The sequence below is a fragment of the Leucopleurus acutus genome, assembly GCF_964270905.1.
Source record: "Leucopleurus acutus genome assembly, chromosome: 14".
NCBI lineage: Eukaryota > Metazoa > Chordata > Mammalia > Artiodactyla > Delphinidae > Leucopleurus > Leucopleurus acutus.
The window spans coordinates 82464895-82492806 of NC_139156.1; the positions used below are offsets into that span (position 1 = coordinate 82464895).

The following is a 27912-nucleotide window of genomic DNA, read 5'->3' on the forward strand; positions in this document are numbered from 1 at the left end:
TGTTTTAATGACAGTCTGTCGGGGCTTTGGCTGTTTCCCAGAGCCACCTTGCTTAACTGGACTGGGCACTGTCCAGCACCGTAGCTACGCGTGTGGCTATCTGCGCTGAAAGTATAAAATACACACCAGATTTTAAAGACTTAGTATGAAACGAAGAGTGTAAAATAGCTCATTAATGATATTTATGTTCATTACCTGTTGGGATGACAATGTTTTTGACATACTGGGTTAAGTACATTTTAAAAATGCATTCTACTTGTTTTTTCTTACTTTTTAGAAATGTGGCTACTAGAGCATTTAAAATCATGTATGTTTTGCATTATACATCATTGGACAGTTCTGCCTGGGCCATCCAGAGCAAACTTCCAGGGCTGATCTTGGCTGTGGAGATGACAAAGAGGGTTGACTGATGCCTGGGTCAGAGATTCTCAGAAAAGGTTTGCTAAAAGACTGTCAAAAACCACTAAAAATCTCTTTCTCCCATGCTCGCAAGAGTTGGCATATTTGGTTGAAGCAACGCTGGTGAAGATGTGGCCCAGGCTGCCACCTTATGCTGGTGAGTTGCCGTTGCAGGAGCCTTGCAGGTGTTTCTCATCAAAGGATGACAAATCAATTTATAAGCGGTTACAGCTGTAAACAAGACTTGTCCCCTGCGCAGAGCAGAGGCAATGGGTAAACCAAGGCCACGGACAAATGCTCCCCCCAGGGCTCAGACTTACTCACTGTAGGAGTGCAAAGGTAGACGCCCTGCTCCCATTTCCTACATCTTAACATGGCCCTTACGTTAACAAGGGGGCCTACCCAGCAGCACAGTGAAACAGCCCTAATATTCTTAGAAACAATGATAGAAAATATGTCACCTCAGCTTTTCTAAGTTAGAAAACAGTGGCCACAGAAAAGGGAGCCTTGATTGAATCTCTGGGCCAGACACAGATTCAGACTCAATAATCTCGAAAGCTGCTTACTTAATATAACATACCACGCAATTTAGAAGCTTACTTTAAGACCTGTTACTCTCTGTAACAAGTCTCTGTGTGCGTAAAGGCAAATCACAAGAGTAGTAGTAGTAATAAAAAAATTTAACTGGTAATAACAAAATAATCTGGTATAATTGAGAATTTACTGTACGCCGGGTGTTACCAGTGTTGCCGACGAAGAAACAGAGCGTCAGGGAGATCTGAGCAACTGGCTCTGGTGTTACCAAGCAGGACCCTATGGGGCCTTCCCAGAGCAAGACTCCCCCTCCAGGCCCTCCGCCTGCCTTTCATCTGTAGAAAAACTTTAGTCAAAGAATAAATTTAACTGGAGAAAAGAAAATGCAGAAAGAAAGGAAACTTCCAAGCAAGACAAAATAATAATGGTTTAGCCATTAAACAAAGAAGTCAAAAACCTTTTGTTCCTCCCCAAGGGCTATAGATAACATTCTGAGCCACGTCCTTAGAGCTGTTTTACAGAGACTGAAACCCTCACCAGGTAGAAGATGTTAACTGTATGCTGCCCACAAGCACACAGACCCCAGACCAGTTGGAACCAGAAGGTTGATGATGTTGACTCCCAGTTACCTCACCACCAACCAATCAGAAGAAGGTCCACGAGCTGATCACACACCCCACAGCCCCCCTCCCTCACCCCGTCTTTATAAACTTTTCCCTGAAAACCATCAGGGAGTTTGGGCCTTCTGAGCACCAGCTGTCTGGACTCCTTGCTTGGCGCCTTCAATAAACACTGCGCTTCTCTTCACCACCACCGGGTGTCAGTAGATTGGCTTTCCTGGGTGTGGGCAAGCAGACCCAAGTTTGGCTCCACAACACTGGGTCACTGGGTCACACAGACAGCAAGAAACAGAGGTGAGGAGTCCGTCAAAGGGGGGCTGGTGGCCACTTTGCAGCCCTGCCCTGGACACCATATACCAGTCAGGCTTCAGCAAGATTATAAACTCCTGTTTCTTCCTGGCTTCTAGCCACATGCCACCCACACCTGCTGGCTAAGTCCCCTTGCCCATGATTCAACACCGTCAGCTGAGAGTGACAGCTTCGGGGAGGCAGATGAGCCCGGTTTGAGCCCTAACTCCACCTTTTTCTAGCTATGTGTCCTTGGACTTACCAAACCTCTCTGAACCTCACCTCCCTCGTTTTTAAAATGAGAATGATGGTGATGGTGATGCCTTCCCTATACGGCTCCACATGGCTGATTACGGGATCAAATGTATTCAACAAATGGCCACTGAGCGCCTACCCTGTGCAGGTCCCACCCTCACCCTGGAGCCATAAGGGGACTCTGTCCTCGGGGAGCTGGCCGCTTCCCCCCCACCTCAACGTTGGCATCAGGAGACTGGACGGTGTGTCATGTCCACTGGACACACCGTCCTTTGTAATGAAGAGTAAAGATGAGATGTTTCCGAGGACCTTTCCATGTATCAGAAGGGGGGGGGGCCTGGAAGGAAACCACCACCAGCTATTGTGGGCCTCCAAGTCTCAGCCTGTCCGCCCAGCCTCTCGCTCTGGACGGCGAACCTCAGCCCATCTCGTGCTGCTGTCCCCAGGGCCCAGCACTGAGCAGGGCTTAGCAAATATTTACCGAGTGACTTCATGAGTCCACGGCCTAGAAAAATCCAGAAGCTGTTTATATTCAGCTTTCGATTGCATTAGATCATTTCTTCACACTAATTTATTTCCCAATTTGCTCTGCTTATGCAAATATTAAGAGTTTCCTGAATTTCCTAAATAGATACCATCTGGGTCGGGATGGGAGTTAGTGAAGGGAATCAACACAGAATTGAAAATGAGCTGCAGGGGAACTACAGGTGGGTAACTGGGAATTCTCCTTATTATCGTTAATCACATTCATTACTTAATCCATAAAAAAAGCCCCTGTGATTCACCGAAACTCCTGTGTCTCTCAGACTTTAACTCTGGGTAGAGAAAGCCGTGCACAGATGGCTGAGTGGTGGCCCCAGGACAAAAGACAGCTCAGGAATGAAGCCGGGGACCGGTTTCCATCTCAGCCCATCAGCCCTCAGAGCCACGCTCCCTCTGCCTCCTACAATGTTGTTCCCTTTATTTTAATAAACCCCAATGTGTAAACCCAAATGTCAGTGCAAATTAGCCTTGCTATAAACTAATCAGTATGGAAAACGAGCAAATCCCTCAGGGGCAAGAATTAAAAACACGTGGGCTGGAATGTTAGCACAGCACTCGGTGCCCACGGGGACTCGGGGTGTCTAGGACCACACTCTCAGCCCCAGGTTTCACGCAGGTCCCCATCTGCCCAGTGCTGGAAAAATCCTGGCCTTTCTACTTTTGTCTTTTCCGCCAATCACTTAAAGAGGGATAAAACCCATCTGTAAAATAAGATCCTACACCACTGCAAACAGTATAGATCCAAACTGCACAGGACAGCATACCGCATCCCAGGGATAACATGGACCGCGTGACTTCTGTGAGTACAGAGTTCAGTAATTCAGAATAAATCCCACCTGGGGGGAGGTGTTTCCTGAGAGTGTGCACCTGTGATGAACCCACCCGGTCACCTCCTCTGCAGCTGGCTCGCTGGGCCCGGGGCCCTCCAGTGCGCTGCCTTTGCGCGGAGGGTCGCCTTCGGGAACGTCTAGAGTGAGACAGGGCAGAGGGGAGCCCAGACATTCCACCGGCTGGGACATCCCGTGCCAGAACGGCCCCTGGCAATTGCTGTGGTTTATACAGTTGTACGTATAACACAGAGGGTCCCTTTCCAGACAGGAGTGACGGACGGTCATCACGATGCCAGAAAAATTGCTCTGTGGTGCCACTGCTGGAATCGTAGAGTTTTAATTGAGGAAAGAACCAAAACGGATGCTCTCATTTTCACAGTGAGGAAAACCTCAGCTCAGATGGCCACTTCCGGCAACAAGACTTGAGGAGGACCTTCCGAATACCTTTGCCAACTGCTGCTCCATATCGAGGGCTATCCTATCAAATTTATGTCGTCCGACGAATGTGTTTCCATCTCTCCCTCGGTGGGATGATGGCGATAAGGAAGTGGTTTGGGCCAGTTATGCAATCAATGAAGTGTGCGTTAAATCTGGAAATAGCTTTCTTAGCCAAACAATGTCGTAAATGACTGAGGCCACTCTGATGGCACAACTGAACATTGTAAACTTGCCAGGGACAATGAAGGTAACTTTACAGTTCTTCCTTATATATCTGACTTGGGTCTAAAAGTAAGGAGAGTGGAGTAAAAGTCATACACCTTAGAAAAGTGGACATCACTGGTTTCTACAATCTCATCCCACATATAGAGGTGACAGCCGTGCAGGAGGGGCACGTGGACATTTACTTGGGTTTATAATATCCGTGCCCAATACAACAGGCTTCAGACGGACTTCAGCTGAATTTGAGCAAAGAGGATGACACAGGAGACCTTTATTTGGAAGTTTTATCTATAAGCCACTGATCTTAAAACAAATTCCGATGAGTCTTCTGTGACTCCCTTCAACGGGTTTTTCTCCTCTTTTCCTTCCTCCCTTACTTCTCAAGGTGATGACAAGGGATCAGAGGTGGGTCTCCTGGGAGAGACACAGGCCGTGCTAGTCCCCATTTGGCTCGAGCTGTGATCAGGGGTTCAGAAACGTCTCCTGCCACGTTGGTAACCGGGATCATTTTTATGCCACCTCATTTTACATCTCTGGTAAAATGTGTCTGTAACAGTTATTTTCTTCGGCCGCGTGTCTCCATTCCAGCCTGTGAACTTAGAGCTGATCATCGTTGGATTCTGCGGTGTGATGGTCCCGACATGACAAATGGAAATAAAGTATCACATGTTTCAAAGGGAAGAGAGGAAGAGCGGGTCAGAGGAGAAATGACTCAGTCCAGAAGCACCATGAGCTACACAACTTTCATCTGTTCCAATCAGAACGGAAGTAGGTGAGCAGGAAGTATCCGGACAGGCAAACCAGAGCCCTGCCCTCATAACCACATTGGAAAACCATCGTATAGCTTTGTTTTTAAACTCTGTTGTACTTTGTTTACTTGTGTTTTAAGTTATCTATTGGGAAAAGGTCTTTGATAAAGGACACTTTGCATACACACACACACACGTGCACACACACAACTGAAGATGTAAATATGACCCGTTTTCATGTACATGGTGGTGAAGGTCCAGTGGGAAAACACACAGGATGTACAGTCAGAGAAAAGCAAAGTCTTCCTGAGAAGATTATCAGTCATATGTGCACAGTAGACCAAACCTCTCTCTTAGGAGAAAGGAAAAAATAACTTTCTTTGGACTGGGTGAAAGATACAGCAAAAGTAGATTCCCGATCATTGATTGCTGTGCTAGGATGTTGAGGTGGAATTTTCCAGTTGCTCCAGAATCAGACGCAAACGCTGAAGGACACAGGCCTAAATGCCCTCCACCCCAAATCGGGAGCAGCGAGGGAGGTGTCCACCCAGGGCTGCACAAGTTGCAAACCACCAGCACCCTCACTCACCACCGTGTTGACCGTGCAGGAAATGGAGTCTTCATGAGAGATGCTTCCCTGCCCAAGCCCCCAGCCCTGCACGGGGGCAAACAGGGAGTAAGCTCTCCCACCCAAACCAAATGAAGGAAAAGCAAGTCCACTAGATCCCCTCTTCCAGCCAGGGGGTGTCCTGCAAGGAAGGCTGACATCTGGTTCTCCCATATGAACCTCTATCTGCGTCTGGTTCTCTCTGGAGCAAAATCTGAGACAAGGAGCTGAGTTCGGGCTGCTTTTTGGCGAAGTGATTCCCAAGAAACCAGAGTGGGTGGTAGGAAGGAGGAAACGTCAATAAACCGTGTGCTATTGAGCTGATCACCACAGAGGCAACTGGGGCTCCAACCAACTGGGAAACGTCCTGGGAGAAAATGTGTGCAACACTCCTCGAAGCTGCCCCCCTGGAAGTGGGGAGGCTGGAGCATTAGTCTGCCCTCAGGGACATCACTCACTCTCCTTCCTCACAAGAGGCAGGGAAAGCTCCGTGGCAGAGAAGCCTGTTGGGTGCAAAGCTGTCAGTGGGCACAGAAGCGTTCACAGCTGGAGAGGGAATCAGAGGGAGGCCAAGGGGTTGGGACGCGGGGCATCAGGTCTCTGCGGCAATCCCCGCCCACACACCGACTTTGTGATGCACCGCTGCCCGTCGAGCAGGGATGAAAGATCGGGAGAGCCACAGCAGGGCAGACGGCCTGGAACCGGTGACCCGCATGCCCACCGTTCAGTGCGGCAAAGATACGTGAGCTTCCTGTGAATCAAGTGAACACAACAAAAGGGATCCTCCCAACGAGGGCGCCCACTGGCCAAGGAGACCCAGAGAAAGAGGTTGGGTGACATGTGAAAAATGGTGGTTGCCCCTGTGGGGTGGAGAGATTCTGTTCACGTCAGGATCAGGGAGGTGCTGCAGTGGCCTCTGGGGACCCCGCATCTGAGTCCCACAAGAGAGGGAACGTGTCAGCACATATTCACGGGGGTATCAGCACCTCTGTTGGCCGGGGGGCAGCGATGGCCCACAAGGAGAGGATTACAAACGCTGGACGGGGAAAGATTTGAACTGGACGTACGAATGATGCTTCAAACTAGACTCACTGGATGAGCAACGGTACCTGAAAATGCCCCAGACATCTGTATTTTCTGCCCAAGATACCATAGAGACAAACCACGATGCCTTTGTACCCTGCTGAGTAGAGATACCCCAGTGACCCAGCTATATTACAGAGCAGTGCGGTACCAAAGACAGAGAGACGGATACCAAACCATTTGAGTACCAGTAATCTGCTTTAGAGGAGCCCAGTTAACCCCTGGGGTGACAGCTAACGCTCCCTGGGCTGCTGGAAGGACCTGGACAAATCGAGCACGATTCAGGGTGACACACAGAGAATAAAACAGTGCTTTTTAGAACGATGCATTCAACAGGGATTATCATGAACAAAATGACAGTGAAATTACAAATGAAGTACCTGATTGTACGTGGGAGTTTACATTTCCTCAGATCTTATTCTAAACCAAATTCTCTTAACTTGAGAGCCAAAGGCCCCCTAGAGAGGGAATCAATAAGCTCAGAAGATCTGCATGCAAGTGTTTGTCTGCAGTTGTCCGTATGTTTGTACATACGTGGTTCTGTGATGGAAGAAATCTATAGCTTTCATTAGATCCTCTAGGAAACGCTTGATCCCAACAAGGCGAAGAGGTACTTATTTGTGCTGTTATTAATCAGTATTGAAAATGTGCCATATGCCGATGCAACTTCTTTATTTCTACAGGAAAAGCACCGTCATTGGGAAGCATTCTGTTTCTCCCTGGACTCGGAAAGCCCCTGGCCTGGGAGAAACCTTGCCATCCAGGCGCTGGCTGCCTGAGCTCGGGCCAGACACCCCGTCCCCCTGGTGGCCACCGTGAGAACTGCAGTCAAAGCCCGTGGTTGGGGGAAACCTGTGAGTCCACATAGTCCTGCTGATGACGAACGTCACAGGCTGGATGGGCAGTCGGCACGGTGAGAGGCAATTCTTTAAATTATTAATGACTATGCAATTATGTTAACACGCAGCAGAAAAGCGTAAGAAAGGAACTAATTTCGAGGCATTGTTCTCTAATTGTGTTAATCATGGGACAGATGGCTTTGGCACCGGAAAAGCCAAGATAATGCTTAAATAACTGAAGTGTGGAAAAGAGCGATCTAATTCAACCCCCTCCTTTTCTCATGAGGGGAGTGAAGTGTGGAGAAGGTAGGAAACTATGTCAGGTCACACAGAGCTGCGTAGCGCAAGAGACAGGACCAAATCCAGGTTTCCTGGAGCTCCAATTGGGGGTTCTTCAAGATACTGTGGGAACTTCCCTGGTGGAGCAGTGGTTGAGAATCCGCCTGCCAATGCAGGGGACACGGGTTCGAGCCCTGGTCTGGGAAGATCCCACACGCCGCAGAGCAACCAAGCCCATGCGCCACAACTACTGAGCCTGCGCTCTAGAGCCCACAAGCCACAGCTACTGAGCCCATGCGCCACAACTACTGAAGCCCGCACACTCTAGAGCCCATGTTCCACAACGAGAAGCCACCGCAATGAGAAGCCCGTGCACCACAACTCTGCCCCCGCTCGCCACAACTAGGGAAAGCCTGCATGCGGCAATGAAGACCCAAGGCAGTCAAAAATTAATTAATTAATTAATTAATTAATTTTTTTAAAAGAAGATACTGTGAACCTCCTCCTTGCTGGGTGTGTCAAAAGCAAGGCTGAAGGAGTGTTTTCTCCAGGGCAACTGAACCACGTTAGAGTGAAGGCTCTTCCTCTCTCCCTCTCTATACACATGCATCTTGGTGAACCTACATGCAGAGACACATATGTATCACATTCATTCATTCAGTGAATGTTTATGGAATACTTATCATAGGTCAGCCACTGCTCTAGTGTCTAGGAATAAAAAGATAAATACAATACAGTCTTGTCCTCGAGGAGCTCACCGTCTGTCAGAGTAGACAGATATGCAAGGAGACAGATTAATTTGAAAGCCAAGGCAGGGGTGAGGTCATTCAAGGAGCTCCAGCAATTCAAGGGGTAGATGCTGTGACTGACACAGGCAAGGCTTCACAAGGATGGGAGCTCAGCCGAGTCGTGAAGAATGAGCAACAGTTAGGTGATAACTTCCACCACTTTCGCGTGTGTCAGCGGCAGGGGCTGGTGACGCCTAGTGAAAGTCCGGCTGCTGGAAAGCTAGGCAAGAGCTGCGCTCGAAAAGCGTTGAGTGTCATGCTAAGCAGCACAGACCTTACCCCAAGGACCATGAGGGCCGCCGTGCATGACACGACGTTTCCACCTGAGGCACCGCGGAAGGTGAATGAGAGGGAGTAATACTGGGGTCGGGAACACCAGGAGACCACTGCAAGAATCCAGATTACAATTATTAAATCAGAGCTGAAGCCCTGACGTGAGGTTGGGCGAGGGGAGCAGCGATGCAGTAAAAGACAGCGGAGTCCACAGGACGTGGTCCCCAATTAGACTGGGGAGTAAGGCCTAAGGGGAGGAGCCAAGGCTGAACCCGAGTTCTTACTTGGGTCACTGGGGAGATGGCGGCATAAGTCACTGAGACTGGGGGTGCAGGAGCAGGGACTGACCGGGGACAAAGAGAGTGAATTTAATAACTAGATAGTTTTAAAAGATAGTCAATTTAGGGCTTCCCTGGTGTCGCAGTGGTTGAGAGTTCACCTGCCAACGCAGGGGACACGGGTTCGTGCCCCGGTCCGGGAAGATCCCATGTGCCGCGGAGCGGCTGGGCCCGTGAGCCATGGCTGCTGAGCCTGCGCGTCCGGAGCCTGTGCTCCGCAACGATAGAGGCCACAGCGGTGAGAGGCCCGCGTACCGCAAAAAAGAAAAAAAAAAAAAAAAGATAGTCAATTTAGTAAAGGCAAGAATAAAACAATAGTAAATTTTTAAGGTAAAAAGGTAGTACACTTAGTAAAGCTCAGGGAGTTGTTCAAAAGAAAGCCGAGTTGTGGGCTGGAATTTTAGAGAGAGACCAGGGGTAGGGATAGAAATTTGAGGGAAATTAGGAACTTCCCTGGTGGTCCAGTGGTTAAGACTCTGCGCTGCCAGTGCAGGGGGCCCGGGTTCAATCCCTGGTCGGGGAACTAAAATCCCACATGCTGCATGCGTGGCCAAAATATTTTTAAAAAAAAAAGAAAAAGAAATTTGAGGGAAATTAGTCCATTAGTGGTACCTGAAGCACAGGAGTATCTGAGATCCCCCAGAGAGAGTATATAAAGTGGGAGGAGAGGATGGAGAAGAGAAGACAGGGGAGCATCAGTATGAAGGGGTTGGGAGAGAAACAGGAGCTCTTCAGAGATGGAAAGGAATGGCCAGCAGGGCAGCAAGAGCAGGAAAGGGTGATTTGAGAAGGCCACGGTGAGAGAGTTTCAGGGATGAATCCGACTGATCAGAAGTTCTAGACGGTGCCGTGACAATGCACAGAAGAAGCATCTGAAGATGTCTTTTCAGTTGAGCAACCATAAAATCATTACCCACTCTGGTAGTGGCCGAGATAGCAATCAGAGCCCGGTGGGCTCAAAAAGTGGATGGGAACTAAACACCGTACCAGGTAACTCCTGTGAGGAAAGGAGGCAGGGGGAACAAGGTGCGCCACGGTTTATATGGGCTTCATAAATAATATACTTCTGTGGGGAGCGTATTCGGCAGAGCGACGGGAACATGCCACCTTTACGGGTCACAGTCAAATACGAGAAAGGGCAGGGGGTGCAACCTGAGTGAGAGAGCAGGACACCGCCTTTATTTTAGTTCACCGTGTTCTACGAGACACTCAGCTGAGACCGTAACAAAGCATCGCTCTCCAACCACAACACGTGTAGCTAGAGACACGATCATTGGAGAGCAGGGGCCAGCTTGGACTCAGAGGGAGAGCGCGGGAAGCTAGTTCCAAACCGGGACTCAAGCCAGACGCGAGGTTTGTGCCCAGCCTCAGTACCCGCCCACCGGGGGCCTGCACAAGTCCCTGAAGCCTTCCTGGGCCTCGTTCCCTCATCTCTAATACAGATAGGGATGCAGATGATGATGAGGTAATCTCCACAGAGATACATATATCAGTATACAAAATCTACAAGCCCCTGGAACTGTCTTGAGGATTCAGCAAATTACTTCTTATTCATCAAAAGAAGAACAGATAAGCAAAATGTGGTACATAATACAAGGAAACGTGATTCAGCCTTCCAAAGGAAGGAAATTCTGACACGTCACAACAGAGACGAACCTTGGCTCAGTGAAATAAGGCAGTCACAAAAGGACAAATACCATATGATCCCACTAAGATGAGGTACTCAGACTAGTCAAATTCATAGAGACAGAAAGTAGAAATGGTGGTTGCCAGGGGCTGGGAAGGGGGGACAAGGAAGTTAATGGGTTTTTTTTTTGTTTGTTTATTTTTGGCGGTATGCGGGCCTCTCACTGTTGTGGCCTCTCCCGTTGCGGAGCACAGGCTCTGGACGCGCAGGCTCAGCGGCCATGGCTCACGGGCCCAGCCGCTCCGCGGCATGTGGGATCCTCCCGGACCGGGGCACAAACCCGTGTCCCCTGCATCGGCAGGCAGACTCTCAATCACTGCGCCACCAGGGAAGCCCAATGGGGTTTTTCTAATTGAAGTATAGTTGATTTACAATGCTGTGTTAGTTTCTGGTATACAGCAAAGTGATTCAGATACATAAATATATATATATATATTCTTCCTCATATTCTTTCCATCATAGCTTATTACAAGATACTGAATACAGTTCCCTGTGCTATACAGTAGGACCTTGCTGTTTAGCTATTCTATATAGAGTAGTGTGTATCTGCTAATCCCAAACTCCTAATTTATCCCTCTCCCCCCCCTTCCCCCTTTGGTAACCATAAGTTTGTTTTCTATGTCTGTGAGTCTGTTTCTGTTTTGGAAATAAGATCAATTGTATGATATTTCAGATTCCACATATAAATGTTATCATATGGTATTTGTCTTTCTCTGCCTTTGTCTGACTTACTTCACTTAGTATGATAATCTCTAGGCCCATCCATGTTGCTGCAAATGTCATGATTTCATTCTTTTTTATGGCTGAGTAGTATTCCATTGTATCTATGTACCACATCTTCTGTATCCATTCCTCTGTCGATGGACACTTCGGTTGCTTCCATGTCTTGGCTATTGTAACTAGTGCTGCTATGAACACTGGGGTGCATGTATCTTACTGAATTAGAGTTTCCTCTGGATACTTGCCCAGGAGTGGGATTGCACGATCATACCATTGCTCTATTTTCAGTTTTTTAAGGAACCTCCATACTGTTTTCCATAGTGGCCGCACCAATTTATATTCCCACCGTCAATGTAGGAGAGTAGGGAGTTAGTGTTTAATGGGGACAGTTTCACTTTTGGAAGATGACAAAGTTCTGGAGATGGATGGTGGTGACGGCTGCACAACAATGTGAATGTACTTAACGCCACTGAACTGTACACTTACAAATGGTTGAAATAGTAAATTTTATGTTATGTATATTTTATCACAATGAAAATTTTTTAAAAATGAGTTACTTCTTAAAGCACTCAGTAATTCTTATGCAAGTAAGAGTGTTACTCAAGTGTTTGTTAAATTAATAGAAACACAATACACTGGCAGATGCTAAAAACGGCCTGAGACTGGGGTGGAGGACCAGAAACACCCCCAAAGATCAAAAGAAAGAATGAGGGCTTCCCTGGTGGCGCAGTGGTTGAGAGTCCGTCTGCCGATGCAGGGGACACGGGTTCGTGCCCTGGTCCGGGAAGATCCCATGTGCCGCGGAGCGGCTGGGCCCGTGAGCCATGGCCGCTGAGCCTGCGCGTCCAGAGCCTGTGCTCTGCAACGGGAGAAGCCACAACAGTGAGAGGCCCGCGTACCGCAAAAAAAAAAAAAAGAAAGAAAGAAAGAAAGAAAGAATTAAGTAGAACGTCAAGTTGGGAAGGGCCTGTGTGAGTGAGAAGGAGACAGGAAACAAGGTGATACTTCAATGTCAGATGAAAAAAGAATAGAAATGGGATGTGAGATTCACCTGTTCTTTAAGAGAATCATGTAAAAGTTCACTCAACCAACACTTGTAAGGAAGCACCTACCAGGCGCCAGGCACTCTGCTACGTGATTCCCTCAAAACTGCAGGACAGGCACGTGAGAAAACCACCAGCCTCGCTGTCAAGACGGGTTCTACGGAGCTGCCAAGATCAACCGAATGTAAAGTGAGGACTGGGCCAGACAGGCCTGTGATTGTCAGAGCCAAGTGGAAGTTGGAAGTACAGTGTAATTGCTGTGGCCGTGTTTACACCCAAGCAGAAGCAGACCCGCGCTCTGATTAGCCTAATCGCATTCATCACTACCGCTTCCCCCTCAGGCCTTTACCCAAGGAGAGAGGTCACCAGCAGACAGAGGAGAACAATGGTTCACAGACTTTTCCAACAGGCCAGCACCTGGGACCCGGCGCCAGACAGCCTGACTTAGCTGGTCTGGGGAAGAAGCTGGACGTTGAAAAACTCTCCAGGTGATTCAAACGTGCAGCCAGGATTGAGAGCCACTGAATTAGAAGTAGCTTCTGGCCTCCACCCAGTCCCGGTCCTGGGAGACCCTTGGGTAGCCGAAAGAGCAGAAGATCCTCTGGAGGAAGAGTCAGGAGGAGGACGTGTTTTCATCCCTCGGTCAGAGGGGACCATGGGTGGATCTTACAGGATGACAGGAGACCCAGCTGCCCTCGGCAAGAGGAAATCCACCTCCACCTTCTCAGCGGGTGGGCTTCCCGGGGGAGCTTAGCACCCAGCCGTGCCTGTGCTTGTCGACGGGCCCTGCTGGCACTTAGCAGAAGGGCTTCCTAGGGCGTGTGACCCACCCCGGTCCCTGCCGCTGGAAGGAGCCCTCAGCTGTCCAACCGGCAGAAGGGTGCTTCCCGGGAAAACGCAGCGAAGGGTCTCCCAGGCTCTTCGCCACTCAGGAGCGGGGAGAGGGAAGAGGGCCCCCAGGGGAGAGCACGTACCTCTGGGCCGCCCGGTGCAGGGTGGCCTGGGCCTGTGCCCTCAGGTGGCCCAGGAGGCCACTGACGGCCGGCTGCTGTGAAGGGAGCTGAAAGTGCAGGCTGCTTCTCTCTTTCTCCAGGGCTTCTAATCTTTGTTGGATCATCTCAGCTGGAAAACAAAAATGATGAGAGGGGAATAAAGAACAATGAAACTCAAAATAGACAACCCAGTGTCCCTGGGCTCCAACCCCAGCCAACGGTCACCTCAATGACATAATACAAAGGTCACCTGTTTCTAGGTCAGCACTTTCATCTCTTGGTTCATGCTTTTAAGAATCTTCCATCTTTTTATTGAAAACACAGCCCCGCTAGCTTTCATTCTTCTGTCGGAGGTTACAGTCTATGTATTTATATGGTGATCATAATTATGACCATCACATAGGAGGATACATCATACTAATTATTTTTAAAACCATGATGGCTATTTGGGAGAAAACCTGCTAATTTTGATGAGTCTGTAAAACCGGTTGAAAAGTATCAGTGCTCATGGGGCTCCCCTGGTGGCGCAGTGGTTGAGAGTCCGCCTGCCGATGCAGGGGACAGGGGTTCGTGCCCCGGTCCGGGAGGATCCCACATGCCACGGAGCGGCTGGGCCCATGAGCCATGGCCACTGAGCCTGCGCGTCCAGAGCCTGTGCTCCACAACAGGAGAGGCCGCAGCGGTGAGAGGCCCGCGTACCGAAAAAAAAAAAAAAAAAACTATCAGTGCCCAGATGTTGATTTTTGAGAATGTTTCCTTAGAAACTGTCCATCAGCAGAGAACCAGTCACAATTACTGAAGCCACAGAAGTGATGTTCAAACTGTCATGCTACAGCTGACCAGAGACCTGCTGCAGCTTGGGTGGAGGGGACGCGGGCTCAGGTGTCGTGTGCAGCAACCCTGAGTCTCTGGGGATGCCAACTGCAAGACCTCCCCGTCAATTTGCCGTACGCCTTGTGACCAGTAGCCAGAAACTTGCTCAGAGAATTTGCCAAGGATTCATTGTAGCAATACCAGAAAGGGTCGTCTACTTCCTGTTCAAGACCAAGTGACAGCTACTGCCAGGGCTCTCCGTCTGTGCCACCTGCTTCAAAGAGACAGCGGAGCTAATTCAGATGCTGCACTTACAACACGCGGTGGCGTCTGGCCTGGCAGGTCTGCTAGGATAACGCCGAAAGGTACCAGCCCCGTTCTCTAACACCAAGCTTCATACTTTTAAAATATTTTATTTTAATTCATTTTTACATCTTTATTAATTTATTTACTTTAGTATTCAGTTATTTCTTGCTGTATAAAATCAAAACTTCAGTGAAAAGCGATCACGTTCGTACCTTGTATGCTTTAAAATAACATACTGATGCAGTCCTGCTGCAGTAGTAAAGATGTGTTAAGATACTGTTACGTAGGGATTAGGAGAAAACTGAGTTTGCACCTCAACTCTGACATTTCTAGCCGTCTGACCTTCAAGTGACTTAACCTTTCTACGCTTCAATTTCCTAATCTGCAGAAACAGGCCTAATAATAGTCTGCACATCATAAGATCTTCGGAGGATTAAATGAGATAATACACACAAAGCATTTAGCACCACGCCTGGCACCCAGCACGCGTCCAAAAGGAGTGGCTATTATTAGTGGTACCAGCAAGTCCTGGCCTTCAAGTGTCCACAAGGAAGTCAGAAACCCAGGCTGGCCTCCCTCTGCCGGCCACCACATTGTAAACTGCACCCTCCCACCGCCAGGTGAAAAGTCCGCAGAGAACACAAGCTGATCCAGCAAAAGCAAACACTGCAGATGGGAAGGCGACCGCTACAGATCACATTCACAATGAATGGCAAAGGAAAATATGAATTACCCCAGGAAACAGCTGTGATTAGGTATGTTCCGTGCTGTCATTCATCTGCAGAAGTGTGGCTATCTTAAGTTATTTCTATTTTATGATTTCTAAAAGTGCACTAGATCACTCCACACCCGTCAGAATGGCCATCGTGGAAAAGTCTACAAACAATAAATGCTGGAGAGGGTGTGGAGAAAAGGGAACCCTCTTGCACTGCTGGTGGGAATGTGAATTGGTACAACCACTATGGAGAGCAGTATGGAGGTTCCTTAAAAAACTAAAAATAGAACTACCATACGACCCAGCAATCCCACTCCTGGGCATATATCCAGAGGAAACCATAATTCGAAAAGACACATGCACCTCAGTGTTCACTGCAGCACTATTTACCACAGCCAAGACATGGAAGCAACCTAAATGTCCATCGACAGAAGAATGGATAAAAGAAGATGTGGTACATATATACAATGGGACATTACTCAGCCATAAAAAAGAATGAAATACTGCCATCTGCAGCAACATGGATGGGCCTAGAGATTATCATACTAAGTGAAGTAAGTCAGAAACAGAAAGACAAATACCCTATGATATCACTTACATGTGGAATCTTTTAAAAAATGACACAAATGAACTTATTTACAAGACAGAAGCAGACTCAGGGACTTCAAGAACTAACTTATGGTCACCAAAGTGGAAACGTGGTGGGGAGGGATAAATTAGGAGTCTGAGATTAACATATACACACAACTGTGTATAAAGTAGATAATCAACAAGGACCTACTGTAGAGCACAGGGAACTCTACTCAATATTCTGTAATAACCTACATGGGAAAAGAATCTGAAAAAGAATAGATATGTAAATACGTATAAATGAATCACTTTGCCGTACACCTGAAACTAACACAACATTGTAAATCAACTATACTCTAATATAAAATTTTCAAAAAAAGAAAAAGTGCACTAGGATGGTCATCACCGACTTTATAGCTTACCATTGTCTCTAATTTCTAACTTATCACCCACTCCATCCTCCCAATGGCTACCATTTCGCACAACTAAATGCTGTATTTGTGACTTCACGTCATTTGTGTGAATCCTGCTGTTTCTCTAAGAAAATCTCTCCCATCCTGCTCTCTATTTGGCCAGTGGTTTGAGGAAACATAACTTCACTGTCTCTGGCTTTTCTTTCTTGTAAACGTCTGCAAGATTTCTGCAGACACTGTTCATCTGATTTCAGTTTGTAGCTCAACATCGAAAGCCAGAATTGCAGAGAATGCTGCACATGGCAGGTGCTGAATAAATGTGGTTGACTAACCGTCTGACTGATAGAACACCAACAATTTAGAATTTGGGTCACATTTATAAACAACGCTGAACAGTAAAAACAAAGTTAACCATGAAAGACATTACCAAGCGCTAAGCAAAATGATGCATTGAATAATATGTTCTTAATGACACTGCAAGTTTACTTTATGATTCTAACACACTTTATTTGTAGGACCTCAGCAAAGAAAATGCTAACCAACCTCTCCTTCCACTTTGGATCAAGCAAATGCGTTTTTTGATGCTGCTACAGCGTACTTATTAATGTTTAATTTAGGGGCAGTGCTCATCTGTTATATACTTATTAATGTTTAATTTAGGGGCAGTGCTCATCTGTTATATACTTACGAATGTTTAATTTAGGGGCAGTGCTCATCTGTTATTCACCGGCACCTCAGTCCTAAGTGCCTGTTCCTTGGGCGACAGTATGGAAACAGAATGAAAGAAAAGCACTTTCTACGTCTATGCATAAATAAGCAAATAGGCATTCAGAGAGCATCCTGCTAAACAGATTCAATTCCCACTGCCTTGTTCTGTCTGTGGGATGACAATATATGGTATAAACCATTTTCTTGGCTGTGCCGCCATTCTACCTTCTAAGGAGGCCCTTTAAAGTTAAGAAGCAATCAATGTCTTCCTAAGTCATTTTCCCTTGGTTTGTACATAGGAAATGCTATTCACTGAGAGCAGAATATTGTAACAATTCCACATCACCATACACATCGTGCGAGATGACCCGTTTACAAAGAACAAGACTGTGATGAAAGGGCTTCCCTGGTGGCGCAGTGGTTAAGAATCCGCCTGCCGATGCAGGGGACACGGGTTCGATCCCTGGTCTGGGAAGATCCCACAGGTCGCGGAGCAACTAAGCCCGTGCGCCACAACTACTGAAGCCCGCGCACCTAGAGCCCGTGCTTCGCAATGAGAAAAGCCACCGCAATGAGAAGCCCTCACGCCGCAACGAAGAGTAGCCCCCAACTGACACAACTGGAGAAAAGCCCACACACAGCAACAGAGACCTAACGCAGCCAAAGATAAAATAAATACATTTAATAGGAAGAAAAAAACTGTGATAAAATGTATTTCAGACTAACCCAAGCCAGCCTCTGACATTTCAGTGTGTTGGAATTTGCTGGACTCATTATCATAAAAATCAGCCACTACTGGGGCACTAAAGCCTTCAGGCATAATAATCATTTTTGAGCAATTATTACGTGTCTGGCACCATATATACATTATTTCTGGGCTTCACAGAAACTTGTAGAGCAGGAAGGAATACGAATGCAGAACCTAAAATGCAGAGAACTTAAGCAATGTGCCCAAGGCCTCAGAATGAGGAAGGAGCAAAGTCAGAATCTGAACGTTGACTCTTCTGGTGCCAATCCCTGGGGTTCTTCTATTATACTTCCCAGGAGCCACGCCTGAAGCCATGCCTGCTCCTATAGTTTCCCCATCACACAGGGAGGCTGTCTGTCTATTCTTCTGTCTGGCTCCCTGGAGACTGGCATCCACTGGGCAGGGCCGAGCCTCAGTCACCTCTGCCAATATCCAGTTCAGCGCTAGGCACACAATAGGTACTGGGTAAAGGCTGAAAAAATAAATGCATGTCTACATTTGTATGAAGAGCACTGTAGACACAGAAAAATAACAACCATTCTACCTTGCTATCTATCAATCATGTTATCCTCACAATGACCTCGTGAGGGAAACACGGTTGTTCCCACTTTGCAGATTGAAACACTGAGGCTCATGGAAAGTTTGAGAGATTCTTCTGGGTTAGTCGCACCGCTGTGTGGATTCAGAAATAAAGCCAAGGTCTGTCTGACTCCAAAATCTGTGTGCTTCACACTGTGTTCTACAGGGACGATCCCATCCTACAGTGTACACCATAACCTGAAATACACACCCGGATGCGTTCTGCACATGCAAACCATCAACTCGTCTTTCACCTGACCCACCTTTCTCACAGAAAGCAGTCCGAAGCCAAAACAAACAAACTGGCAATAGTGAAACAGCCTCAGATCCAATTCTAGGGGAATGGTTAAATAAACTATGGTATAGCCACTCATATGGAATGGTATGCAGCAAGTCAAAAAACAATTAGAAAAACTGAGGGAATATTTTAATTTACAAGAGAAAAACAGGATACAAAATTATATGCACATAGGATCTGTATTGTAAGATATAAATATGGTTTTATAGCTAGTGGAAAGAAGCCGCATAGCACAGGGAGATCAGCTCCGTGCTTTGTGACCGCCTGGAGGGGTGGGATAGGGAGGGTGGGAGGGAGGGAGACGCAAGAGGGAAGAGATATGGGAACATATGTATATGTATAACTGATTCACTTTGTTATAAAGCAGAAACTAACACACCACCGTAAAGCAATTATACTCCAATAAAGATGTAAAAATAAATACAAAATAGATTTTAAAAAAAGAAAGAAAAAAAAAAAACCCTGGGAGGAACTAAGAGTTTTGGCAATCATTCGTGCGATTGTAGGTGATTTTTTTCTCAATTTCACTGCTTATCAAATCAGCTGTAAAATCTTAAGCTGTTTAGTATTTAGGAAAGTATTCTATTTTTTTTAAAGCCTACTGGTTACTTATACTGCTCTTTGATTTCTGCATTAAAAACGGAGATTTGATTTCCTCAAATTCTTAATGCTAAACTGCTTAGGGTAAGCTTGGTCTGCCTGGGTCACAGAGCTTTTCAGTGTATCCCAAAGAGGACTGCCAGAAATGTTATATTTTAAGCTCACCGATGTGTGGAAAGAAGACTAAGAAATCACTGTGGTTGTGGCATGAAAGGAAAAACAAACATTTGGGGGAGACACAAAAATTTCAGGAGACAAGCAATAATTTAACCATGACACTTGCCCACTCAGCAGTTAGCCTGTCACCTTGTTCCTAGTACATATGTGTTGATTCACTCTGAAGTATTTCCACAGAATATCGGGTTTGAAGCATCTGTTCTTCCTCAGTAAGACTCTACCAGGCAAAATGAATTGCGAGTGATCAAAGTAACAAAAGTAATGACACGTCCAGGTTCCTCCCCAGGTCTTAGGTGTGTCATAAGACTAGCAAGCACTGTGTGTGAGCGTGTGAGTGTGTGAAGGGTGCACACACAAATGCTGTCACTTGGCTTGCTTCAAGTAGCAGTATTCAGACACATCAGAAAACACCCAGACTTCCTCAGGATCGTGAGCTTTTCACAGGAAGGCATGGTTACGGGTCCCTCCAAAATACTCTTCGCCTCAACTCTTAAAACTAAATTCATAAGAAAATGTTTCTTTCACCAAATGTCAATCACCAAATGTCTTAGGGAAGTAACCGACCAACTGAATTTTGGTTACTTTTTATAAAAGCCTCAGATTTTCGGAACCCTAAAAATCGTCTCTAAAGTATGTTTTCACAGATGCCGTGGAAAACTGGATCACTGCATCTGTGTGCTCTGTGCTCATCGTTCAGAATCTGCGGAGGCTGAATTTCCACTGGCAGCTCAGTTGTCCGTGTATTTCTAAGAGCCACGGAAGGGGCCCCCCAGCAGTCCAACTGCTTCCGACACCACTGTTATCACCACTTCCACTCCCACCATCACCACCAGCCCTACCGCCACTGCCTCGTTCTACTGAATACATTAGGAAGAGAGACCCATCCAGCTCTCCAGCTGTTTACTGGGAGACATGAGTTGAAAGCACTTACAAGACGGAGGAACATTCATTTCCAAATAGCTGCAGAGTAGAGAACCCAAAAGAGGACAAGGGAGGAAAAGCCACTTAGCAGCACAATGTAAAAGTTCAAAGGAACACACCCCAGGCCTTCCCTGGTGGCACAGTGGTTAAGAATCCACCTGCCAGTGCAAGGGACACAGGTTCAAGCCCTGGTCCGGGAAGATCCCACATGCCGCAGAGCAACTAAGCCTGTGCGCCACAACTACTGAGTCTGCGGTCTAGAGCCCGCGAGCCACAACTACTGAGCCCATGTGCCACAACCACTGAAGCCCACATGCCTAGAGCCCGTGCTCCACAACAAGAGAAGCCACAGCAATGAGAAGCCCACGCACCGCAGTGAAGAGTAGCCCCCCATCACCGCAACTAGAGAGAGCCCGTGCGCAGCAACGGAGACCCAACACGGCCAAAAGTAAAATAATTAATTAATTTAAAAAGACACACACCCCAAAATCTTAACAGTGGCTATCTCAAATAAAGGTGATTTTTTATTTATATTTCTGAACTTCCCAGATGTTTTTACTATGATCATGTATTGCTTAAAATTCCACTTTTATAGAAAATCATCTAAATACCCCAGTTAAAAGGTAGAGATAGTCAGATTGGGTAGAAAACCAAGACTCAGTTATATGCTGCCTAAAAGAAGCCAGTCCAGCTTTGTTTGGACTAGCATTAGGATGATATCTCTCTTTTCATGGTATTACTTTAAACCTTTTTATGTTTTTACATTTAAAATGTGTTCCTTAACAAGGACCTATGGTATATCACAGAGAACTATACGCAATACTTTGTAATAACCTATAAGGGAAAAGAATCTGGAAAAGAATATTTTATATGCACACACACACACACACACACACACACACACACACACACACACATATAACTGAATCACTTTCCTGTGCACCTGAAACTGATACAACATTGTAAACCAACTATACTTCAATTAATTAATTAATTAACTAATAAAAATGAATTTTGATAGATTAAAAAATTCCATTTTTAGAAATAAAAGGCAATTATCAGCTGGTTCATTCAGGCAACGGCAAGCAGAGTTCCTACCTGGAGTCAACTAGCATGAATTATGAAGTAAACACAGCTGGGTGTGATTTTTTTTCAGCCATTTAAAAATGTGTAAACTTTGAAAGAGAAACCCTTGTTTAAAATGTAACGGCAGATCCTCCTCCATGAAACAATTTTTATGCCATGTTCTTAATTTTAATTGAATTTAGATATATGATCAGTCATTACCCAAATGGCTCAATCACTGCGGCAACTACTAACTCACTCAGCAATCTAGGTGCACGGCTGATAAGTGGAACACCTCTGTGTCCTGAATATTGAAGTTTATTGGTATGAAAAGAGCAATGCTTTATAGCAGACTGACCACACCAACAAGGCTGTGGGACATTTCTGGAAAGCAACAGCGCAACTTAAGGATTCGGCCATTGGTTCCTGGGCCTCCTATAGAATGACACTACTGCAAATCCAAGCGGCCAGTTTTGAGCCTCTCCTTCACGGGCTCCTTTATCTTTCTCCACCTCTGTTAAAGGGTCTGGGACCATTTCCTTGTTGACACGCCTCTCAGTCCTCCGAACCTTCTACTGGCACCGAGGTTATTTTTAGAAATCATACAAATGTAAAAAGTTCAAATGCCTGTTCATTCTCTCTGTCCACTGGTTTGGGCTACACTCCCATTTTCACTATCAAACTGGACATGGCGTTCAATTAGTTCCTATGAACAGATTTCTCATGAGTAATTTGCTCTGCTGGTATTTTCAGACAAAATTAGCTGGACACATCTGCTTGTCACCACTCAAAAACCACAGGCTCCCCCAACCCTTTTCATAGTAATCGCTGCAACCTGTAATCTTTTCAGACTTAATTGTTCTTTTGTAGAACATCTTTGAAACATATTCATCTCTAATGGAATTCGGGATATTAGGAGTGCACTGTTGACCAACCGCTGTCATTGTTTTAAAACTATAATGCAAATCACATTGATGTGTCTGTCCCTTTCGACAGTGGACAAATGGAACACACCAGTGTGACGCTCGGTGCCCAGAGGATTCTACTCAATTGATCTCTGGCTAATGACATGGCAACACGAACAGCTTAAATTCTTTGAGTGGCATAAAGGGATCGAGGCAAAATGGCATATTCCAACAAATAAATCCGTGACCTTCAATTCAAAGGCGATGCTAATGGAGAGAAATCACAAACCAGCAGCCAGCGACCAGAATTACTAACAAAGGGCAACCGTTTCAGCGTGCTGTGAACCTGCAAACGTACTGGTTTCAAGCGATGCCTCTATAAAGGGTAAGGAGAAGCTATAGGACGTAGAAGGCTCTCTAGTTTTAGAAGCATCTTCCTGGAGTCCTTAGGCACCTTGAAGATTTTAGAAATAAAACTGGAGTTGGTAGGAACATTCTCCCGGAGCAGGAAGGCGATAGTAACAAAAAGCAGATACAAGAAACACCTTGAATCCTTTGTGGAACGAACTAAAAATCCCCACATGGTCCCAGGTGGCAGGCGGTCACGGTCCCCGGCCGTTAGGCCCTTCAATACTTAAGTATAACTCCAAGGGCAGAGCTTCCAAACCCCTGAGCTACAAAAATAAGAGTGGTTGGCGGATCAGTGACCCTTACTTGATAAAGAAGTCCAACTCCTGGACCCAGAGGGGGACTCCCGGCCGGTGCGGACCCGGGGCAGGAAGACCGAGCTCCTGAAGGCGGAAGATGATGTCGCCTTGTTGATGGCTGTCTCCCGCCACCTACCACAGTCAATATTTATGGACTTAGTCAATATTTATGGAGTGAGTGGGGAAGGCTATGTGCACAGTCTCAGGACAAACCTTGGCTTTCAATTCCTGAAAACTAGAATCTTAAAGATAAACGTCACAGATTGTATGTTACCCTAAAGATAGTATCTAAGGATGTATAAAATGATCAGGTAAACAGTTTAAAGGGGAGTGGTGTGATTCCTCTCTCTGTGTATAAGAGCCTCTAGTATGAGAAGAAAATCAAAAATGTTTAATGATTTCTTTGCTTAAGGATCAGAAGCCCCAGGTTTTAGTCCCAGACCCACTGGGCCCAACTTTGTAATCTTGGGATTATTTAATTTCTCTAAGACACAGTTCCTCATCTGAGGATATCTGAAGAATCATATTAATCAACTTGTGCCACCGGCTTACTGTGAAATGGCAAGGAAAAAACACCTGTGAATGGTTTTGAAAAATACAAGTGGCAGAGTTGTTACAAAAAGTAAAAATGATTCGGAGAACTGCTGTGATGGCCCAACTTGTTGATTCAGATTTAATTCAACTCAAATGACATCGCTTTAGAATGCAGCATACATTCCGTGTGGCCCAGCACCTGGAGGGCTGTCCGCTATGGAGGAGTTTATGCCAGGTCTTGCTGTGTGCATCCTTTAGCGTAACGTAAACCGTACATTAGCTTCCTGGCTCCCTGCCCATCCTCCGTTCACACACATAGGCAGTACAAGCTTTAGCTTCTAGGGTACCAATGGTTCTGAGCCACCCAGACGTCAGGAAGCCCCTGAAGGAACATCATGACACACTGACAGACTAGGAACTCACAGAAACATCCATAGGTTTGCCAGATAAAATTACAGCAAGCGGCTTCCCTGGTGGCGCAGTGGTTGAGAGTCCGCCTGCCGATGCAGGGCACACGGGTTCGTGCCCCGGTCCGGGAAGATCCCACATGCCGCGGAGCACCTGGGCCCGTGAGCCATGGCCGCTGAGCCTGCGCGTCCGGAGCCTGTGCTCCGCAACGGGAGAGGCCACACAGTGAGAGGCCCGCGTATCGCAAAAAAAAAAAAAAAAAAAAAAAAAAATGTAATTGTCCTGTTCATTGCAGCACTGTGTACAATAGCTAGGACATGGAAGCAACCTAAATGTCCATCGACAGATGAATGGAAAAAGAAGATGTGGCACAATACATACAATGGAATATTAGCCATAAAAAGGAACAAAACTGAGTTATTTGTAATGAGGTGGATGGACCTAGAGTCTGTCATACGGAATGAAGTAAGTCAGAAAGAGAAAAACAAATACCGTATGCTAACGCATATATATGGAATCTAAAAAAGTGGTACTGATGAACCTAGTGGCAGGGCAGGAATAAAGACACAGACGTAGAGAACGGACTTGAGGACACGGTGGGAAGGGGAAGCTGGGATGAAGTGAGAGAGTAGTATTGACATATATACACTACCAAACGTAAGGTAGATAGCTAGTGGGAAGCAGCCGCATAGCACAGGGAGATCAGCTCGGTGCTTTGTGACGACCTAGAGGGGTGGGATAGGGAGGGTGGGAGGGAGGCTCAAGAGGGAGGGGATATGGGGACATATGTATACGTATAGCTGATTCACTTTGTTGTACAGCAGAAACTAACACAACATTGTAAAGCAATTATACTCCAATAAAGATGAAAAATATTCAAAACAAAAATCCAATTATCCAAACAGATGTTGAACAACAGTGGTTTTTCACACCATAATAGGGGACTGGGACATTAGTGGAGAAAGTCTTAGGGTGGGAAGAAAGGCCCAGTTGACTTTTCTCAGGCCCATGGCCAGTATCCAAACAACTGCTATCCTGAAAGAAAGAGAGACACACAGAGAGAGAGAGAGAGAGAGAAGAGGGGCAGGATGACTCCCGGATCTGGAATGAGCATATCCTTCCATCCAACTCCTCTTTTCCTTTTGTCTACAGAAGTAATGGTTGGCTCTGTGTATATCTGTTTGTTTTGTCTCATTTAAATTTTGGAAGTTTCATTAATAGGAGCTTGGTTTAGGATGTCGAGGTCTCCCTGGTGGATCCAAAGCAATTGGTTCCACTGCCAAAAAGAAAATACATCCCTCTAAGTGGTATGGACACAGAATAACATCACTGACCGAGACGAACAGCGCTGGAAGCGCCTGCTGTTTATGCTGGAAAGCCGCACTTGTATGAGCTCATCGGACGCACCCGTGCTATGTGGGTAGCTAGAAGGATTTGTTTCATAGCAAACCACGCTCGCCAATCCTGTCCTTACTGGTCAGGACCAGGTTAGACTCAAGTTCCATTGTCCTTCCAGGCTGAGCCCTTCCAGCATCCTGTGTGCCTTTGGACACTCACAGGTCAAGCTTCCGTTACACATGAAAAAGAAGCTGGATGTTGAAGGGCTCTCTTCCTTCCTCTCATCCAAGTTTCAGAGTTTCTGAGGCATCATCTTTAAGTCCTTATCATGGTGCTTTTCAACTAGTTTTGTTTACTTCTTGGTCTCTCGTTTTGTTTTGTTTTGCTTTGCTTTTTGAGCAGTGGAACACTTTTTGCGATGAAATCTCAGAGGAGTCCTAAGAACAGAGAAAGCCAAGGCACTCTGATGCTCCGGACGGTCCCCCAAGGCAACGCTGGGACCCCTCAGAACACAGCTTGAAAATCACAGCCTTTCTGCGTTCTGAAGAAACTACATAGATTCAGAAGTGTTAAGGAGGCACCAGTCCCGAGTTGCCAAGCGTCTGTTGCTGCCCCAACTTCATACGACGTAAGTGAGCATTTCACTGTATGAGGTCTTTAAGAACAACAAAAGGTTTACATCTTCATCCACTGTTTTGATAGAGACTCTTATTTCAAAGATGTGGGTGAATTTCTGATTCCACAGATATGCATAAAATATTAATCTCAGCAAGATTCACTTACTTGAAACATGAGGCTGAGTCCCCAGCTGTGGTACTGAGGGCTTTATCAGATTTCTAACTTTCCAAAGCATGTTTTTAATATTTTCTTTTCCCTCTTAAAAACTTTTTGCTCTTTCTGTTTTCTTTTTTTTTTGTTTTTAATTTCTAGAGACCACTCTCCATGGCTCCCCAGAGACAGGTCCAGCCAACATTTTGGCAAAGTTCTTTTAATCAACCCACTTTCTGTATCCATTATTGCCTTTGTCTCCCACATGGGTTCAGAGAGGGGGACAGGGCAGATGCAACTGTCCCCATTTAGCAGATGACGACGTGATTTCTCACATCAAGCAGCTCTGGCTCTGGAAAAAGTTCCAGAATGACACACTCATTTTGCATTTTTAATTTTCATGATTGGGACCACCCGTTGCCCTCCACTCCAAACAAAAATGTCATCCTTCCAGGGGTTTCCTAAAGCGATGAAGTTGATCACCTGCAGTCATCCATGCAGTTGGTACCAGAACTAGGGTGACAACCTAAGTGGACTGGTGCTCAGCAGCATGTCCCTCCACCAAACCCACCAGGCTGAACCTCAGCATACGTCTTCCCGCCTCCCAGAGCCACTCCTGCCCCACCGCTGTCTGGGGACGGAGCAAACGTGCAAAGGTCACTGGCCAGCCCTCCTGGGGAAATCACTCCATGGTAGAAAACTAAAGGGAAGTATAAAGTATAGAGAAAGGCAAAAATGAAGCTACAGAAACAGACATCCTGTGACGTCTTGGCAAAGAGAGGAAGAGAGCTAACAAAGACAGAAAGTCACAAGAATACAGAGGGATCAAGTCCACGGCAATAAAGATTCATTATGAACAAACCTCAGTGAAAAACAAACTCCCAGAGGAGCTAATTACACAAGATGCTCCGGCGGTGACTCAGGCAGCAGGCATTCTAAGCCACCCCCAGGGACAGGCGAGTCACCGCATCCCACAGCTAACGGGCTGCCTCAGCGACTATCTCCTTGCAAACAATAAGCTTCTGTCAGGTTAGCGTTCTCTCAAGCCTGTCAATTGTAACCCAGTTTGCGTTAGGAGACAGGCTGGCACATTGTATAAAGGTCAAGTGGAAAACTGTCCCTTCTGCTACATCACTGTCATCAGCTGATAAAGGTCATCCCACCCAATACACTGCCATGACAGAAAATAACATAGTCTGTCTACTGTAAAATATTCAAGAGTCCCGCTGCTATGGGCCTTCTGGTCTCTCTCTGCTCTCGGAAGGCATTAAACTGGGCACTCCAAGGTATTCCAGCTGCTACTATGACAACAACTTGTTTGCAAACAAATTTGAACAGAAAAACACAAAGACAGCAAGTTTAAAACACTATATAGACTCATACTATGTAAACATTTTAATGCTGATTATAATTGTAGTAACTGACATTCATTCAGCATTATATATAACCCAAATATTTAGCATACACCATCTCATTTAGTTCTCAGAACAACTCTATTATCCCATTTTACAGACGGGAAAACCGCAGCTTGGAAGGATTAGGTAATTTGTCCAAGCTCACACAGCTACAAATTGTCAGGTTTTTAACGAGGCTGACCTGAAAGGCACTAATACTTTATGATTCAATTGTTAGAATTATCAACTATTAATAACACGGTAACTAACACTGCTCATCATCATTCATAGATAAGGTGTATCTTAAACGTTCGTTTGTTCATCCAACAACCATTTCTTGAGAGTCTACTTTGACCAGGCACGATGCTAGGTGCTGGGGATAAAGGCTAAAATGAGAGAGGGTCTCTGTCTCTCCCTG

The 27912-nt window shown here is 46.2% G+C and overlaps 1 protein-coding gene across 1 annotated transcript in view; it reads right to left on the bottom strand.

The window, feature by feature from the left end:
* DISC1 (DISC1 scaffold protein) overlaps positions 1-27912 on the bottom strand; it is a gene marked incomplete at both ends in the record, with an annotated part of 349074 nt that overhangs the window by 241531 nt on the left and 79631 nt on the right. Inside the window, one exon of the mRNA XM_082854973.1 lies at positions 13510-13657. Within this exon, the coding sequence (XP_082711099.1) occupies positions 13510-13657 (148 nt within the window). The remainder of the gene's footprint in view (positions 1-13509; positions 13658-27912) is intronic.